This window comes from Coregonus lavaretus (assembly GCF_964263955.1).
Source record: "Coregonus lavaretus genome assembly, contig: HAP1_SCAFFOLD_577, whole genome shotgun sequence".
In the NCBI taxonomy this organism is placed as follows: Eukaryota; Metazoa; Chordata; class Actinopteri; order Salmoniformes; family Salmonidae; genus Coregonus; species Coregonus lavaretus.
In genome coordinates this window covers 203035-222113 of record NW_028157899.1, presented here as the reverse complement: position 1 = coordinate 222113, position 19079 = coordinate 203035, and the positions used below count along the sequence as shown (strand labels likewise).

The following is a 19079-nucleotide window of genomic DNA, read 5'->3' as shown; positions in this document are numbered from 1 at the left end:
GGGTCTGGTACCTGGTGGAGACCAGACTACAGTAGCAACCACCTAGCAGACCGGGTCTGGTACCTGGTGGTGAAGGAGACCAGACTACAGTAGCAACCACCTAGCAGACCGGGTCTGGTACCTGGTGGTGAAGGAGACCAGACTACAGTAGCAACCACCTAGCAGACCGGGTCTGGTACCTGGTGGTGAAGGAGACCAGACTACAGTAGCAACCACCTAGCAGACCGGGTCTGGTAACTGGTGGTGGTGGAGACCAGACTACAGTAGCAACCACCTAGCAGACCGGGTCTGGTAACTGGTGGTAAAGGAGACCAGACTACAGTAGCAACCACCTAGCAGACCGGGTCTGGTACCTGGTGGTGAAGGAGACCAGACTACAGTAGCAACCACCTAGCAGACCGGGTCTGGTACCTGGTGGTGAAGGAGACCAGACTACAGTAGCAACCACCTAGCAGACCGGGTCTGGTACCTGGTGGAGAAGGAGACCAGACTACAGTAGCAACCACCTAGCAGACCGGGTCTGGTACCTGGTGGAGAAGGAGACCAGACTACAGTAGCAACCACCTAGCAGACCGGGTCTGGTACCTGGTGGAGAAGGAGACCAGACTACAGTAGCAACCACCTAGCAGACCGGGTCTGGTACCTGGTGGTGGTGGAGACCAGACTACAGTAGCAACCACCTAGCAGACCGGGTCTGGTACCTGGTGGAGAAGGAGACCAGACTACAGTAGCAACCACCTAGCAGACCGGGTCTGGTAACTGGTGGAGAAGGAGACCAGACTACAGTAGCAACCACCTAGCAGACCGGGTCTGGTACCTGGTGGAGAAGGAGACCAGACTACAGTAGCAACCACCTAGCTGACCGGGTCTGGTACCTGGTGGTGGTGGAGACCAGACTACAGTAGCAACCACCTAGCAGACCGGGTCTGGTACCTGGTGGTGAAGGAGACCAGACTACAGTAGCAACCACCTAGCAGACCGGGTCTGGTACCTGGTGGTGGTGGAGACCAGACTACAGTAGCAACCACCTAGCAGACCGGGTCTGGTACCTGGTGGAGAAGGAGACCAGACTACAGTAGCAACCACCTAGCAGACCGGGTCTGGTAACTGGTGGAGAAGGAGACCAGACTACAGTAGCAACCACCTAGCAGACCGGGTCTGGTACCTGGTGGAGAAGGAGACCAGACTACAGTAGCAACCACCTAGCTGACCGGGTCTGGTACCTGGTGGTGGTGGAGACCAGACTACAGTAGCAACCACCTAGCAGACCGGGTCTGGTACCTGGTGGTGAAGGAGACCAGACTACAGTAGCAACCACCTAGCAGACCGGGTCTGGTACCTGGTGGAGAAGGAGACCAGACTACAGTAGCAACCACCTAGCAGACCGGGTCTGGTACCTGGTGGTGAAGGAGACCAGACTACAGTAGCAACCACCTAGCAGACCGGGTCTGGTACCTGGTGGAGAAGGAGACCAGACTACAGTAGCAACCACCTAGCAGACCGGGTCTGGTAACTGGTGGTGGTGGAGACCAGACTACAGTAGCAACCACCTAGCAGACCGGGTCTGGTACCTGGTGGAGAAGGAGACCAGACTACAGTAGCAACCACCTAGCAGACCGGGTCTGGTACCTGGGGGTGGTGAAGGAGACCAGACTACAGTAGCAACCACCTAGCAGACCGGGTCTGGTACCTGGTGGTGGTGAAGGAGACCAGACTACAGTAGCAACCACCTAGCAGACCAGGTCTGGTAACTGGTGGAGAAGGAGACCAGACTACAGTAGCAACCACCTAGCAGACCGGGTCTGGTACCTGGTGGTGGTAAAGGAGACCAGACTACAGTAGCAACCACCTAGCAGACCAGGTCTGGTAACCGCTGGTGGTGGAGAAGGAGACCAGACTACAGTAGCAACCACCTAGCAGACCGGGTCTGGTAACTGGTGGTGGAGACCAGACTACAGTAGCAACCACCTAGCAGACCGGGTCTGGTACCTGGTGGTGAAGACCAGACTACAGTAGCAACCACCTAGCAGACCGGGTCTGGTACCTGGTGGTGAAGACCAGACTACAGTAGCAACCACCTAGCAGACCGGGTCTGGTAACTGGTGGTGGTGAAGGAGACCAGACTACAGTAGCAACCACCTAGCAGACCAGGTCTGGTAACTGGTGGAGAAGGAGACCAGACTACAGTAGCAACCACCTAGCAGACCGGGTCTGGTACCTGGTGGTGGTAAAGGAGACCAGACTACAGTAGCAACCACCTAGCAGACCAGGTCTGGTAACCGCTGGTGGTGGAGAAGGAGACCAGACTACAGTAGCAACCACCTAGCAGACCGGGTCTGGTAACTGGTGGTGGAGACCAGACTACAGTAGCAACCACCTAGCAGACCGGGTCTGGTACCTGGTGGTGAAGACCAGACTACAGTAGCAACCACCTAGCAGACCGGGTCTGGTACCTGGTGGTGAAGACCAGACTACAGTAGCAACCACCTAGCAGACCGGGTCTGGTAACTGGTGGTGGTGAAGGAGACCAGACTACAGTAGCAACCACCTAGCAGACCGGGTCTGGTAACTGGTGGAGAAGGAGACCAGACTACAGTAGCAACCACCTAGCAGACCGGGTCTGGTACCTGGTGGTGGTAAAGGAGACCAGACTACAGTAGCAACCACCTAGCAGACCAGGTCTGGTACCTGGTGGTGGTGGAGACCAGACTACAGTAGCAACCACCTAGCAGACCGGGTCTGGTACCTGGTGGTGGTGGAGACCAGACTACAGTAGCAACCACCTAGCAGACCGGGTCTGGTACCTGGTGGTGGTGGAGACCAGACTACAGTAGCAACCACCTAGCAGACCGGGTCTGGTACCTGGTGGTGGTGGAGACCAGACTACAGAGGTAAAGAGGGAGTTTACCCAAAAGGGCTTTGTAGATGAACACATACAAATGTAGCTTTCTGTGCATATAAAGTGCGGTCCAACCCACCATTTGGTACCAAGGTGCATTGGTGGGTGAGTGACTTGGCATTTGTAATAAAGCACAAGGCTGCACGATAGACAGAGTCCAGTCTGTGTAAGACAGAGGAGGCTGCATGCATAAACAACAAGTCACCATAATCAATTACAGAGAGGAAAGTGGCATGAACACGCTTCTGTCTGGCCATAAGCGGGAAGCAAGACTTATTACGAAAATAAAAACTCAATTTCAATTTAAGCTTCCTCACAAGATTATCCATATGAACTTTAAGGACAACTTATCATCCAACAGTATACCTGGGTATTTGTAGGATGACACTTTTTCCGTGGATAAGCCACCAGGTCTGACAATGGTAGCTCTGGTAAAGGTCATGAATTTTGTTTTTTTTGTACATTCAAGGCCAGTTTGAGACCATAAAAGGGGGTCCTGCAGTGACCGAAAAGCAGTCTGGAGTTGTGATGGGTGATGGTAAAACAGAGCGAGATGCAGAGTGTTTGTCCTCCTGCTGTGTCTGATGGATGTTAGACTGAAACAGGCTCTGGATGCGTCTCAAATGGCACCCTATTCCCTATAGGGGAGAGTGGGGTAAGTTGAGCCACCCTCGTTTCTAGGGAAACCGTACACAAAATGTATCATTTGACCAAATATTTAGGAATAGGTCGTCATTTCATGGAGTCTGAAGGAAGTAACCACATGGAAAAAGTGGTAGAAACATATGGTTGGACTGTCTATAGTCTGTATAGAAACATATGGTTGGACTGTCTATAGTCTGTATAGAAACATATGGTTGGACTGTCTATAGTCTGTATAGAAACATATGGTTGGACTGTCTATAGTCTGTATAGAAACATATGGTTGGACTGTCTATAGTCTGTATAGAAACATATGGTTGGACTGTCTATAGTCTGTATAGAAACATATGGTTGGACTGTCTATAGTCTGTATAGAAACATATGGTTGGACTGTCTATAGTCTGTATAGAAACATATGGTTGGACTGTCTATAGTCTGTATAGAAACATATGGTTGGACTGTCTATAGTCTGTATAGAAACATATGGTTGGACTGTCTATAGTCTGTATAGAAACATATGGTTGAACTGTCTATAGTCTGTATAGAAACATATGGTTGGACTGTCTACTGTCTGTATAGGAATGGCTTAGCCCGTCTCACTGTCACTGGGATCTGGTTGGACCAGCCCACCCCCCACTCCCCTCCCCCAACTCCTCTCCCCTCCCTCACCCTCCCTCCCTCCCCTCTCTCACCCCCCCCTCCCTCCCTCCCCTCTCTCACCCTCCCTCCCCTCTCTCACCCTCCCTCCCTCCCTCCCCTCTCTCACCCTCCCTCCCTCCCTCCCCTCTCTCACCGTCTCTCCCTCCCCTCTCTCACCCTCCCCTCTCACCCTCCCTCCCCTCTCTCACCCTCCCTCCCTCCCCTCTCTCACCCTCCCTCCCCTCTCTCACCCTCCCTCCCCTCTCTCACCCTCCCTCCCTCCCTCCCCTCTCTCACCGTCTCTCCCTCCCCTCTCACCCTCCCCTCTCACCCTCCCTCCCCTCTCTCACCCTCCCTCCCTCCCCTCTCTTACCCTCCCTCCCCTCTCTCACCCTCCCTCCCTTTTCTCCTTCCCTCTCTCTCCCCACACCCTCTCTCTCCCCACACCCTCTCTCCCCACCCTCTCTCCCTCCCCTCCCTCCCTCACCCCTCCCCTCCCTCCCTCACCCTTACTCCTCCCCTCCCCTCCCTCCCTCACTCCTCCCCTCCCTTCCCACCCTCCTTCCTTTTCATTTCCTCTGTGGTGTTGTGATCCTAGTCCGTTCAGCGCCTCTGCCATTTTATCTGATGCATGATGCCATCTAGTGGTAGTAGAGGGGAGTGCGGTTGCTTTGTGACTTGAACTGCAGTTCCTGTGAATGTCTCTTGTTCTTCAAAGCTCTTGTTGAAGAATGACCGGTGTGATAACACCTCTCTCTCTCTCTCTCTCTCTCTCTCTCTCTCTCTCTCTCTCTCTCTCTCTCTCTCTCTCTCTCTCTCTCTCTCTCTCTCTCTCTCTCTCGGGCTTTATTGGCATGGAAAACATATGTTAACATTGCCAAAGCAAGTGAAGTAGATAGTAAACAAAAGTGAAATAAACAATAAATATTAACAGTAAACATTACACTCAGAAGTTCCAAAAGAATAAAGACATTTCAAATGTCATATTATGTCTATATACAGTGTTGTAACAATGTGCAAATAGTTAAAGTACAAATGGGAAAAATAAATAAACATAAATATGGGTTGTATTTACAATGGTGTTTGTTCTTCACTGGTTGCGCTTTTCTGGTGGCAAGAGGTCACAAATCTTGCAGCTGTGATGGCACACTGTGGTTTTTCACCCAATAGATATGGGAGTTTATCAAAATTGGGTTTGTTTTCTAATTCTTGTGGATCGCTGTAATCTGAGGGAAATATGTGTCTCTAATATGGTCATACATTTGGCAGGAGGTTAGGAAGTGCAGCTCAGTTTCCACCTCATTTTGTGGGCAGTGTGCACATAGCCTGTCTTCTCTTGAGAGCCAGGTCTGCCTACGGCGGCCTTTCTCAATAGCAAGGCTATGCTCACTGAGTCGGTACATAGTCAAAGTTTTCCTAAAGTTTGGATCAGTCACAGTGGTCAGGGATTCTGCCACTGTGTACTCTCTGTTTAGGGTTAGTTTGCTCTGTTTTTTTGTTAATTCTTTCCAATGTGTCAAGTAATTCTCTTTTAGTTTTCTCATGATTTGGTTGGGTCTAATTGTGTTGCTGTGTGGGGTCTGTTTGTGTTTGTGAACAGAGCCCCAGGACCAGCTTGCTTAGGGGACTCTTCTCCAGGTTCATCTCTCTGTAGCTGATGGCTTTGTTATGGAAGGTTTGGGAATCGCTTCCTTTTAAGTGATTATACACTTTAACAGCTCTTTTCTGGATTTTGATAATTAGCGGGTATCGGCCTAATTCTGCTCTGCATGCATTATTTGGTGTTTTTCGTTGTACATAGAGGATATTTTTGCAGAATTCTGCATGCAGTCTCAATTTGGTGTTTGTCCCATTTTGTGAATTCTTGGTTGGTGAGCGGACCCCAGACCTCACAACCATAAAGGGCAATGGGTTCTATAACTGATTCATGTATTTTTAGCCAGATCATAATTGGTATGTCAAATTTTATGTTCCTTTTGATGGCATAGAAGGCCTTCTTGCCTTGTCTGTCAGATCGTTCACAGCTTTGTGGAAGTTACCTGTGATGCTGACGTTTAGGCCGAGGTATGTATAGTTTTTGTGTGCTCTAGGGCAACGGTGTCTAGATGGAATTTGTATTTGTGGTCCTGGCAACTGGACCTTTTTTGGAACACCATTATTTTGTCTTACTGAGATTTACTGTCAGGGCCCAGGTCTGACAGAACCTGTGCAGAAGATCTAGGTGCTGCTGTAGGCCTCCTTGGTTCGGGACAGAAGCACCAGATCATCAGCAAACAGAAGACATTTGACTTCAGATTTTAGTAGGGTGAGGCCGGGTGCTGCAGACTGTTCTAGTGCCCTCGCAAATTCGTTGATATATATGTTGAAGAGGGTGGGGCTTAACTGCATCCTGTCTCACCCCACGGCCCTGTGGAAAGAATCTGTTTTTTTGCCAATTTTAACCTCACACTTGTTTGTGTACATGGATTTTATAATGTCGTATGTTTTTCCCACAACCCCACTTCCATCAATTTGTATAGCAGACCCTCATGCCAAATTGAGTCAATCTTTTTTTAAATCAACAAAGCATGAGAAGACTTTGGCTTTGTTTTGGTTTGTTTGTCAATTAGGGTGTTCAGGGTGAATACGTGGTCTGTCGTACGGTAATTTGGTAAAAAGCCAATTTGACATTTGCTCAGTACATTGTTTTCACTGAGGAAATGAACTAGTCTGCTATTAATGATAATTTTCCCAAGGTTGCTGTTGACGCATCTCTCCCCCTCTGTCTCTCCCCGCTCTCTCGCTCTCTCTCTTTCTCTCTCTTCCCCTCTCTCTTTCTCTCTCTACCCCTCTCTCTCTCTCTTCCCCTCTCTCTACCCCTCTCTCTCTCTCTACCCCTCTCTCTCTCTCTACCCTCTCTCTCTTCCCCTCTCTCTCTCTCTCTCTCTACCCCTCTCCCTCTCTCTACCCCTCTCCCTCTCTCTACCCCTCTCCCTCTCTCTACCCCTCTCCCTCTCTCTACCCCCCTCTCTCTACCCCTCTCTCTACCCCTCTCTCTCTCTACCCCTCTCTCTCTCTCTACCCCCTCTCTCTCTCTTCCCCTCTCTCTACCCCTCTCTCTCTCTCTACCCCTCTCTCTCTCCCCCCTCTCTCTTCTCTCTCTCTATCTCCAGCCAAGTCCATCCTGAAGAAGGCTAAGCGTGAGCAGGGTCGGCGGGGCAACGTGACCTTTGACATGCTGACAGTGTTCCTGTTCCCACGGTGCCAGGGCTTCAGCAGCGTGCCCAGTAAGGGGGGCTGTTCCCTGGGCATGATGCAGCACCACAGCGCCCTCCGCAGGTACACCCTGGAAGAGTACGCTGTGGAGCAACGCATCCTTCGCCGGGAGAAACTCCTCAATCGCCTCCGAGAGGAGAAACTGGACGCTCTCAAACAGAAGGTCAGTCCTGGGAGATTTGTATATTGAGGCCTTGACTGCGTACAGGGAGACACACAGTCCCCCATGTCTGGGTTAGCTAATGCAGTGTGTTGAGATGTCTGATTGTGAAAAGGTTTTAATAGCAAGTCTGATTCTTTCAAATGAGTTGGTGTTGAACACTATGTTTAGTTGGGAGCAGATCATAACACAGTCTTCCTGAGAACGTGTGATCCTTCCTCCCTCCTCTCCCTCCTCTCCCTCCTCTCCTTCCTCCCTCCTCTCCCCCCTCTCCCTCCTCTCCCTCCTCTCCCTCCCTCCTCTTCCTCCCTCCTCTCCTCTCCCTCCTCTCCCATCCTTCCTCCCTCCTCTCCCTCCTCTCCTTCCTCCCTCCTCTCCCTCCTCTCCTTCCTCCCTCCTCTCCCTCCTCCCCCTCCCAGCTGACTAAGGGAGGCACGGTGGAGTCAGAGGAGGCGGACTGCCTCACCGTCGAAGACATCCCAGACGACGAGATGGACATCAGCAGTTGTAACCTAGACGACGGCTCCTTCCTCCACCCCTACCCCTCCAAGCGGAGACACGCCCTGCTGAAGGCCGCGGGGGTGAAGAAGATCGATAAGGAGGAGAAGAGGCAGCTCCAGCAGCTGAGAGTGTCCAGGGAGGACTGTGGCTGTGACTGTCAGGGCTTCTGTGAGCCAGAGACCTGCGCCTGCAACCTGGCCGGCATCAAGTGTCAGGTAAGACACACTGCTAATAAAAACTCACATATGAACATTTCTTCAACTTCAATGTTAACAGTAAACTGACCTCTCATGTTTAAATACTTTATATTCCTAACAATATCAGCAGAACCTATTGCAGTGGTTAGTTGTCCACTGTAATACGACATGCTGTACCCTCCGTGACAAAGCAGAACCTGATTTTAACGTCCTCTTCTCCCCAGATGGACCACTCGTCATTTCCCTGCGGCTGCACTAAGGATGGCTGCGGTAACCAGGAAGGTCGCATAGAGTTCAACTCCAGCCGGGTTCAGACCCACTACATCCACACCATCATGAAGCTAGAGCTGGAGAAGAGACTGGAGGAGACGTCTGGACCAGAGGAAGAGGACCCGGGAGAGACCACCCCACTCCATGCCCACAACCCCCTGTCCCACCTCCCCTCCATCCCAGACCTCCCCTCCATCCCAGACCTCCCCTCCATCCCAGACCGCCCCTCCTTCCCAGACCTCCCCTCCTTCCCAGACCTCCCCTCCATCCCAGACCGCCCCTCCATCCCAGACCTCCCCTCCATCCCAGACCTCCCCTCCATCCCAGACCGCCCCTCCATCCCAGACCTCCCCTCCATCCCAGACCTCCCCTCCATCCCAGACCTCCCCTCCTTCCCAGACCTCCCCTCCATCCCAGACCGCCCCTCCTTCCACTTCAGCTCAGAGCTGGAGGAGAACAGCTGTAGTAGCGACATGACGTACTCCTCTGGGGGAAGTGATGACTCAGAGGAAGGGGCGGGGTTAGGGGTGGGGTTAGGGCGGCGCTCCTGGGAGGACGGCCCCCTGCTGGATGATGTGGATGAGAACGGACTGAGCCGCATCCTCAGCTTTAGCGACATTGACGACAACGATGACTACAATGTAAACAACCACGTTGTCAATGACAACCGCTGCTGCCCCGAGCAACGTCTACAGCAACAGCCGTGGATGTTGGCAGGGTTTAGCGCGGCAGACTTCCCAGAGGAGAATGACAATCCAGAGGTGTACACGGACAACAGGGCCATGGCCTTATCACAACTGTTAGATGATAACGCTAACCAAGGCAACTGTCTGTTCCACCACAGCGGCTGCAGTGTCCCCAACGTGCCCTCTCCCTCAGTAGACCGCCCCAACCCCCCCTCTCCCTTAGTAGACTGCCCCAAACCCCCCTTAGTAGACCGCCCCAAACCCCCCTCTCCCTTAGTAGACTGCCCCAAACCCCCCTTAGTAGACTGCCCCAAACCCCCCTCTCCCTTAGTAGACCGCCCCAAACCCCCCTCTCCCTTAGTAGACCGCACCAACCCCCCCTCTCCCTCAGTAGACCGCCCCAAACCCCCCTCTCCCTCAGTAGACCGCCCCAAACCCCCCTCTCCCTTAGTAGACCGTACCAAACCCCCCTCTCCCTTAGTAGACCGCCCCAACCTCCCAACCCCTTCAGTAGACCGCCCCAAACCCCCCTCTCCCTCAGTAGACCGCCCCAACCTCCCAACCCCTTCAGTAGACCGCCCCAAACCCCCCTCTCCCTTAGTAGACCGCCCCAACCTCCCAACCCCTTCAGTAGACCGCCCCAAACCCCCCTCTCCCTCAGTAGACCGCCCCAACCCCCCCTCTCCCTCAGTAGACCGCCCCAAACCCCCCTCTCCCTCAGTAGACCGCCCCAACCCCCCAACCCCTTCAGTAGACCGCCCCAACCCTCCATCCCCCTCAGTAGACCGCCCTGCTGCCAGCTACATGGACCTCAGCCTGATCTCAGAGTCTGACCTGGAGTTCTTTGATGGTTTCTGTCTGGGTCCTTCCTCCCTCTACAGCTCCCTAAAGGACCAACACATGGACAACTTCTTTCACTTCCAGTTGCCTAGTTACCCCAGCAGCCAATCACAGGCCAGCGACCCTGGGACCTGCCTCCTGGAGTCTCTGATTGGTCTGTCAGAATCTGTCCCAGAACCCCCTGCGACGTTCACAGACAATCAAGTGTTGGAGGAAGCCGCCAGGGGTTAACTAACCGGAACTGAACTGCCAACTGTGTTCTGGACTATGTAGTGAATTAGGGGGACGGTGGTCAGTGTAAACAGACTGCTGGGATTTCCCTCTTGCCTATCTATTGTTATTGAGATTCCGTTCTTGCCTTCCAAATGTTAGCAAAAGCAGTTGGTAATTATTGCTATATGAAATGGCAGCTAACATTTCATTTGAAAAAAAGAAAGTTAGACTAACACAAAAGTGAACGCTCAATTGTGTAATCTGAGTCATTTATCTGTGACCTGATGCCGTGAAACCAAGCCTGCCCCTCCACACTAACACAGAGGGTGACTGGCGCTAGTTGCCATCAGCCTAGTTGGCGTTCTGTTTGGGGACATGGTCTGTAGGGAATCTTTAAACATTGCTGAATGTCAACCTCAGGGACTTTTTCTAGCTTTAGGAAGCAGACCATTGTGGCCATTGAAGCGCTGTGGTGGGTGTCGCTAAGCTTTTACACACAGACAAACCCCCAACTAGAATCACAACATTGTCATAACCCCGGCCTCCATTACGGCTCTGTGCTCCGTCCCAGTTGACTGGAGTTAGAGGGGTAAACGGTCAGCCCCTGGGTCCTAAAGCTAGTATGGTACAGTCCCTCAGAAAGCTCCTTGGTCAGCACGTTTTCTGTGAAACTGGTGATTGACGAACCATAACTTCCTGGTTCTCCGTCTGTATATGAAGTGATGTGAAGGTCGTGTTGCGGACTGTATGTCCCTACGGTCCATTCAATAGCTCAGTGACCTTTAACCATTTACATGCTAGAAATAAGCTGGGTATTCATGAGCTGAGAAACTAACAATATTACAGCTGAAAATTATATTCATTATAGCAAAGGCTATAATAACTGTATCTAGATTATTACTTTAATTAATATTATTGTTTATGATTTTATATTTATTTTCAGATTTTAAAAAACGACTAAACGTATGTTCAAGCAGCACTGACGTTTGATATTTATAACCTGGAGGTGCAGTCTTACCTTATGTATCAGTGACTTTGTCTCAAATGGCAAACTTTTCCCTGTAGCTCAGTTGGTAGGGCACGGCGCTTGCAACGCCAGGGTTGTGGGTTCGTTTCCCACGGGGGGCCAGTATGAAAATGTATGCACTCACTAACTGTAAATCGCTCTGGATAAGAGCGTCTGCTAAATGACTAAAATGTAAATCTATATAGTGCACTAACCCTAACTCTAACCCACCCAGTGCACTATTAGGGGATAGGGTGCCATTTGCGACTCTGCAGGCTGTAATATCCCTGCTTTACTCTGCTCAGAGACATTGTTGGGACTCAGGAATATGGGGTGATATAAAAGAAAAGGCCATTGCCAAATTATTTAAAGGTCAAATGCAGCTGTTTTTATTTCAATATCAAATCATTTCTGGGTAACAATTAAGTACCTTACTGTGATTGTTGTCAATTAAAATGGTCAAAAAGAAGGGGAAAAATGCATTCTTAGTAAAGGGCATTGAGCTAAGGCTGTCTGAGTGGGGGAGGGGAAAACGGAACACTAGCATGTTATTGGCAGAGAGGTCTGGACCTTTCTTTCTTATTGGTCTATTAGCTCATTTACTGCCTGGTGATGTCACCATGGAAGGACAAAACTCCATCCAATCAAAACAGGCTTCAATTTCAGGCGGTCTTTTCTAAAGCTCTTACACTAAAAGCCCATTATCATCATATTTCACAGTATTATTCCAACCTCATTGTGTGAAAATATATATACAGTGCATTCGGAAAGTATTCAGACCCCTTTACTTTTTTCCAAATTTTGTTACGTTACATCCCTATTAAAAAAATTGATTAAATTGTTTTTTTTCTCATCAATCTACACACAATACCCAATAATGACAAAGAAAAAAAGGTTTGTATTCATTTTTGTACCATAAAGGCCTGATTTGGTGGAGTGCTGCAGAGATGGTTGTCCTTCTGGAAGGTTCTCCCATCTCCACAGAGGAACTCTGGAGCTCTGTCAGAGTGACCATCGGGTTCTTGGTCACCTCCCTGACCAAGGCCCTTCTCCCCCGATTGGACAGTTTGGCCAGGCGGCCTGCTCTAGGAAGAGTCTTGGTGGTTCCAAACTTCTTCCATTTAAGAATGATGGAGGCCACTGTGTTCTTGGGGACCTTCAGTGTTGCAGAAATGTTTTGGTACCCTTCCCCAGATCTGTGCCTCGACACAATCCTGTCTCGGAGCTCTACGGACAATTCCTTTGACCTCATGGCTTGGTTTTTGCTCTGACATGCACTGTCAACTGTGAGACCTTATATAGGCAGGTGTGTGCCTTTGCAAATCATGTCCAATCAATTGAATTTACCACAGGTGGACTCCAAACAAGTTGTAGAAACATCTCAAGGATGATCAATGAAAACAGGATGCACCTGAGCTCAATTGAGTCTCATAGCAAAGGGTCTGAATACTTATGTAAATAAGGTATTTCTGTTTTTTATTTTTAGTAAATTAGCCAACATTTCTTAAAACCTGTTTTCGCTTTGGCATTATGGGGTATTGTGTGTAGATTGATGAGGAAAACATTTTATTTAATCCATTTTAGAGTCAGGCTGTAACGTAACAAAATGTGGAAAAAGTCAAGGGGTCTGAATACTTTCCCGACTGCACTGTAAAATACAGGAAATCGTTTTTTTGACTGCACTGGGCCTATAATCTATTATCTTAATATTTTTTACATATTACATTTTGGTTAAATTATTTGTCATTATTTCAGAGGTTATCTAATTGATGACATGTTGAGCTATAAGAGAGAGAGAGGGATGTTTTTCTTCCTCTGTGTGTCTGAGGAAGCCTATGTCTAGATATCTGTACCAGGCGAGTAGCACTGTCAGGGAGGGAATTTAAGGATTTTGGGCTAGTAGACCATGATTTCTAATAGCCCTGGTAACATTTGGGTCACACTGGCCTGACCGGCAATTCTGGCACATTTTCTACGAGCCGAAGATTACTAACCTAGAGCTAGCAGGCATCCCTGAGTATTTTAGCTGTGGGACTGAATACTGTGTAACCGAAATCAAAAATGATTACTATGGGTCTATTGATATTGCTGCCTATAATGTTACCATGGAGAATCACACTAATATTTTCTAACTAATTTATGTAGATTGAAAGAAAAATATATAATCTGTATCACTGACTAATTATTTTATTAAGAAAATACAAATTGCATAATATTTTGGAAATATTGAAACCTTTTAATATATTACTTATATACCTATTAGGAAGGCTATTGCTGTCCAGCATTTTGAAGTATTTTTCACCAGTTAGGTACAGAGTTGTTTTGGACTATGAAATGCCACTAAAACAAAAAGGAATTAGAAAATATCCAAATGATTGTACTCCGAATGGTATGGTTGTGACCGAGATCACATGATATTGTAAATTAAATGATCAAATATCAAGGTGTTATCTCATCCTACAGCTGTTCTATAGCGAACCTGGGGTCCTATAGGACTCTTTCCCTACGAGGTCCGGAGCCTGCTGGTTTTCTGTTCTACCTGATAATTGCACACACGGTGTCCCAGGTCTAAATCAGTCCCTGGTTAGAGGGGAACAGTGAATAAAAGGCAGTGGATCTGGCTTGGAGGTCCAGAGTTGAGTCTGGGGGCTGTAGGAGTTATGCATGATGCTCCCCTTCATACTGTCTGTATGTCATCTGATTGTTCTATACTTTGAACAGTGAACAATGTATTCTTCTGCTATCTGCCTTATAAATCTAATAGGGTTTTCTATTGGTTGAGATCATCTGATGGGGTTTTCTATTGGTTGAGATCACCTGATGGGGTTTTCTATTGGTTGAGATCACCTGATAGGGTTTTCTATTGGTTGAGATCATCTGATAGGGTTTTCTATTGGTTGAGATCACCTGATAGGGTTTTCTATTGGTTGAGATCACCTGATAGGGTTTTCTATTGGTTGAGATCACCTGATAGGGTTTTCTGTTGGTTGAGATCACCTGATAGGGTTTTCTATTGGTTGAGATCACCTGATAGGGTTTTCTATTGGTTGAGATCACCTGATAGGGTTTTCTGTTGGTTGAGATCACCTGATAGGGTTTTTCTATTGCCACCACCAGGACACCTGAGCTTCTCTGGTGTAAATGCATCATTATCAATGAAGACATGGCAACAATTAGTAATGTAAAGTACCATGGCTTTTTTATTTACAAAATGTGTATTTTATTGTACATATTTTCTGCTTGAATGGTGCTGCAGAGCAAACAATGCTGCTTTATGTTTCATTCTCATTGTCACTCTTTAACCGTTAAAGTCCTTTTTGACAGTTTTTCCCTTCAAAATAAAAAATCAACTTGTTCTTAATTCTTTGACTTGTTATTTTGTACATCTATTCCCATTTTAAGGACCTTGTTATTTTTCTTTAGTGTTCAAACTTTTTGACCCCATCAGTGTTCCTCACTGAATTCCTATCGGACCTTGTAGTCATGGCAGATAATATTCAAATTTTCGGTGGAGGAGATCTTGGTGTGCTATACTCAGCCTTGTCTCAGGGTAGTAGGTTGGTGGTCTGTTGATATCCCTCTGGTGGTTTGGGGGCTCTGCTTTGGCAAAGTGGGTGGGGTTATATCCTGCCTGGTTGGCCCTGTCCGGGGGTATTGTCGGACGGGGCCACAGTGTCTCCCGACCCACCCCTGTCTCAGCCTCCAGTATCTATGTTGCAATAGTCTATGTGCCGGGGGGCAAGGGTCAGTTGGTTATATCTGGTGTAATTCTCCTGTCTTATCTGGTGTCCTGTGTGAATTTAAGTATGCTCCCTCTAATTCTCCTTCCCATCCCGGAGGACCTGAGCCCTAGGACCATGCCTCAGGACTACCTGGCCTGATGACTCCTGGCTGTCCCCAGTCCACCTGGTCGTGCTGCTGCTCCAGTTTCCACTCTTCTGCCTGTGGCTAGGGAACCCTGACCTTTCACCGGACGTGCTACCTTGTCCCAGACCTGCTGTTTTCGACTCTCTCTCTCTGTCTCTCTCTACCGCACCTGCTGTCTCAACCTCTGAATGCTCGGCTATGAAAAGCCAACTGACATTTACTCCTGAGGTGCTGACCTGTTGCACCCTCTACAACCACTGTGATTATTATTTGACCCTGCTGGTCATCTATGAACGTTTGAACATCTTGAAGGACAATCTGGCCTTAAATGGCCATGTACTCTTATAATCTCCACCAGCACAGCCAGAAGAGGACTGGCCACCCCTCAGAGCCTGGTTCCTCTCTAGGTTTCTTCCTAGGTTCCTGCCTTTCTAGGGAGTTTTTCCTAGCCACCGTGCTTCTACATCTGCATTGCTTGCTGTTTGGGGTTTTAGGCTGGGTTTCTGTATAGCACTTTGTGACATCTGCTGATGTAAAAAGGGCTTTATAAATACATTTGATTGATTGTGCTCTTCATGGATGAATCCTGGTTTCAACAGTACCGGGCAGATGGCGAGCGGTTTGTTGATGTCAATGTTGTGAACAGAGTGCCCCATGGTGGCGGTGGGGTTATTGTATGGGCAGGCATAAACTACAGACAACGAACACAATTGCATTTTATCGATTGCGATTTTAATGCACAGAGCTACCGTGATGAGATCCTGAGGCCCATTGTCGTACCATTCATCCACTTCCATCACCTCATGTTTCAGCATGATAATGCATGGCTCCATGTTGCAAGGATCTGGACACAATTCCTGGAAACTGAAAATGTCCCAGTTCTTCCATGGCCTGCATACTCACCAGACATGTTACCCATGTTTGGGATGCTCTGGATTGACGTGTACGACAGCGTGTTCCAGTTCCCGCCAATATCCAGCAACTTCGCACAACCATTGAAGAGAAGTGGGACAACATTCCACAGGCCACAATCAACAGCCTGATCAACTCTATGCGAAGGAGATGTGTCACGCCGCATGAGGCAAACGGTGGTCACACCAGATACTGACTGGTTTTCTGATCCACGCCCCTACCTTTCTTTAAGGTATCTGTGACCAACAGATGCATATCTGTATTCCCAGTCATGTGAAATCCATAGATTAGGGCCTAATGAATTTATTTCAATTGACTGATTTCCTTATATGAACTGTAACTCCATAAAATATTTGATATACAGAAGATTTATTTTTATTTTATTTTTATTTCACCTTTATTTAACCAGGTAAGCCAGTTGAGAACAAGTTCTCATTTACAACTGCGACCTGGCCAAGATATAAAGCAAAGCAGTGCGATAAAAACAACACAGAGTTACATATGGGGTAAAAAACATGAAGTCAAAAACACAACAGGAAATATATATACAGTGTGTGCAAATGTAGCAAGTTATGGAGGTAAGGCAATAAATAGGCTATAGTGCAAAATAATTACAATTAGTATTAACACTGGAATGATAGATGTGCAAGAGATGATGTGCAAATAGAGATACTGGGGTACAAATGAGCAAAATAAATAACAATATAGGGATGAGGTAGTTGGGCGGGCTAATTTCAGATGGGCTGTGTACAGGTGCAGTGATCGGTAAGGTGCTCTGACAACTGATGCTTAAAGTTAGTGAGGGAGATAAGTGTCTCCAGCTTCAGAGATTTTTGCAATTTGTTCCAGTCATTGGCAGCAGAGAACTGGAAGGAATGGCGGCCAAAGGAGGTGTTGGCTTTGGGGATGACCAGTGAGATATACCTGCTGGAGCACATACTACGGGTGGGTGTTGCTATGGTGACCAATGAGCTAAGATAAGGCGGGGATTTGCCTAGCAGTGATTTATAGATGGCCTGGAGCCAGTGGGTTTGGCGACGAATATGTAGTGAGGACCAGCCAACAAGAGCGTACAGGTCACAGTGGTGGGTAGTGTATGGGGCTTGGGAGACAAAACGGATGGCACTGTGATAGACTACATCCAATTTGCTGAGTAGAGTGTTGGAGGCTATTTTGTAAATGACATCGCCGAAGTCGAGGATCGGTAGGATAGTCAGTTTTACGAGGGCATGTTTGGCAGCATGAGTGAAGGAGGCTTTGTTGTGAAATAGGAAACCGATTCTAGATTTAACTTTGGATTGGAGATTCTTAATGTGAGTCTGGAAGGAGAGTTTACAGTCTAACCAGACACCTAGGTATTTGTAGTTGTCCACATACTCTAGGTCTGACCCGTCGAGAGTAGTGATTCTAGTCGGGTGGGCGGGTGCAAGCAGCGTTCGATTGAAGAGCATGCATTTAGTTTTACTAGTGTTTAAGAGCAGTTGGAGGCTACTGAAGGAGTGTTGTATGCCATTGAAGCTCGTTTGGAGGTTTGTTAACACAGTGTCCAATGAAGGGCCAGATGTATACAAAATGGTGTCGTCTGCGTAGAGGTGGATCTGAGAGTCACCAGCAGCAAGAGCGACATCATTGATATACACAGAGAAAAGAGTCGGCCCAAGAATTGAACCCTGTGGCACCCCCATAGACTGCCATAGGTCCAGACAACAGGCCCTCCGATTTTACACATTGAACTCTATCTGAGAAGTAGTTGGTGAACCAGGCGAGGCAGTCATTTGAGAAACCAAGGCTATTTAGTCTGCCAATAAGAATGCGGTGGTTGACAGAGTCGAAAGCCTTGGCCAGGTCAATGAAAACGGCTGCACAGTACTGTCTATTATCGATCGCGGTTATAATATCGTTTAGGACCTTGAGCGTGGCTGAAGTGCACCCATGACCAGCTCGGAAACCGGATTGCATAGCGGAGAAGGTACGGTGGGATTCGAAATGGTCGGTGATCTGTTTGTTAACTTGGCTTTCAAAAACTTTTGAAAGGCAGGCCAGGATGGATATGGGTCTGTAACAGTTTGGATCTATAGTGTCACCCCCTTTGAAGAGGGGGATGACCGCGGCAGCTTTCCAATCTCTGGGGATCTCAGACGTTACGAAAGAGAGGTTGAACAGGCTAGTAATAGGGGTTGCAACAATTTCGGCGGCTAGTTTCAGAAAGAAAGGGTCCAGATTGTCTAGCCCAGCTGATTTGTAGGGGTCCAGATTTTGCAGCTCTTTCAGAACATCAGCTGTCTGGATTTGGGTGAAGGAGAAGCGGTGGGGGGGGGCATGGGCAAGTTGCAGCGGAGGGTGCAGAGCTGGTGGCCGAGGTAGTGGTAGCCAGGTGGAAAGCATGGCCAGCCGTAGCAAAATGCTTGTTGAAATTCTCGATTATTGTAGATTTATCGGTGGTGATAGTGTTTCCTAGCCTCAGTGCAGTGGGCAGCTGGGAGGAAGTGCTCTTATTCTCCATGGACTTTACAGTGTCCCAAAACTTTTTGGAGTTAGTGCTACAGGATGCAAATTTCTGTTTGAAAAAGTTAGCCTTTGCTTTCCTAACTGCTTGTGTATATTGGTTCCTAACTTCCCTGAAAAGTTGCATATCGCGGGGGCTATTTGATGCTAATGCAGTACGCCACAGGATGTTTTTGTGCTGGTCAAGGGCAGTCAAGTCTGAGGAGAACCAGGGGCTATATCTGTTCTTAGTTCTGTATTTTTTGAATGGGGCATGTTTATTTAAGATTGAGAGGAAATTACTTTTAAAGAACAACCAGGCATCCTCTACTGACGGAATGAGATCTATATCCATCCAGGATACCTGGGCCAGGTCAATTAGGAAGGCCTGCTCGCTGAAGTGTTTTTGGGAGCGTTTGACAGTGATGAGGGGTGGTCGTTTGACCGCGGACCCGTTACGGACGCAGGCAATAAGGCAGTGATCGCTGAGATCCTGGTTGAAGACAGC

The 19079-nt window shown here is 48.3% G+C and overlaps 1 protein-coding gene across 1 annotated transcript in view; it reads left to right on the top strand.

The window, feature by feature from the left end:
• The window catches only part of LOC311124653 (uncharacterized protein), a 45456-nt gene extending 30787 nt beyond the window's left edge, over positions 1–14669 (top strand). The window contains exons 3-5 of the mRNA XM_084198764.1: positions 7333–7598; positions 8015–8311; positions 8518–14669. Of these exons, the coding sequence (XP_084054890.1) occupies positions 7333–7598; positions 8015–8311; positions 8518–10320 (2366 nt within the window). The 3' untranslated portion in view covers positions 10321–14669. The remainder of the gene's footprint in view (positions 1–7332; positions 7599–8014; positions 8312–8517) is intronic.
• The last annotated feature ends 4410 nt before the right edge of the window (positions 14670–19079 follow it).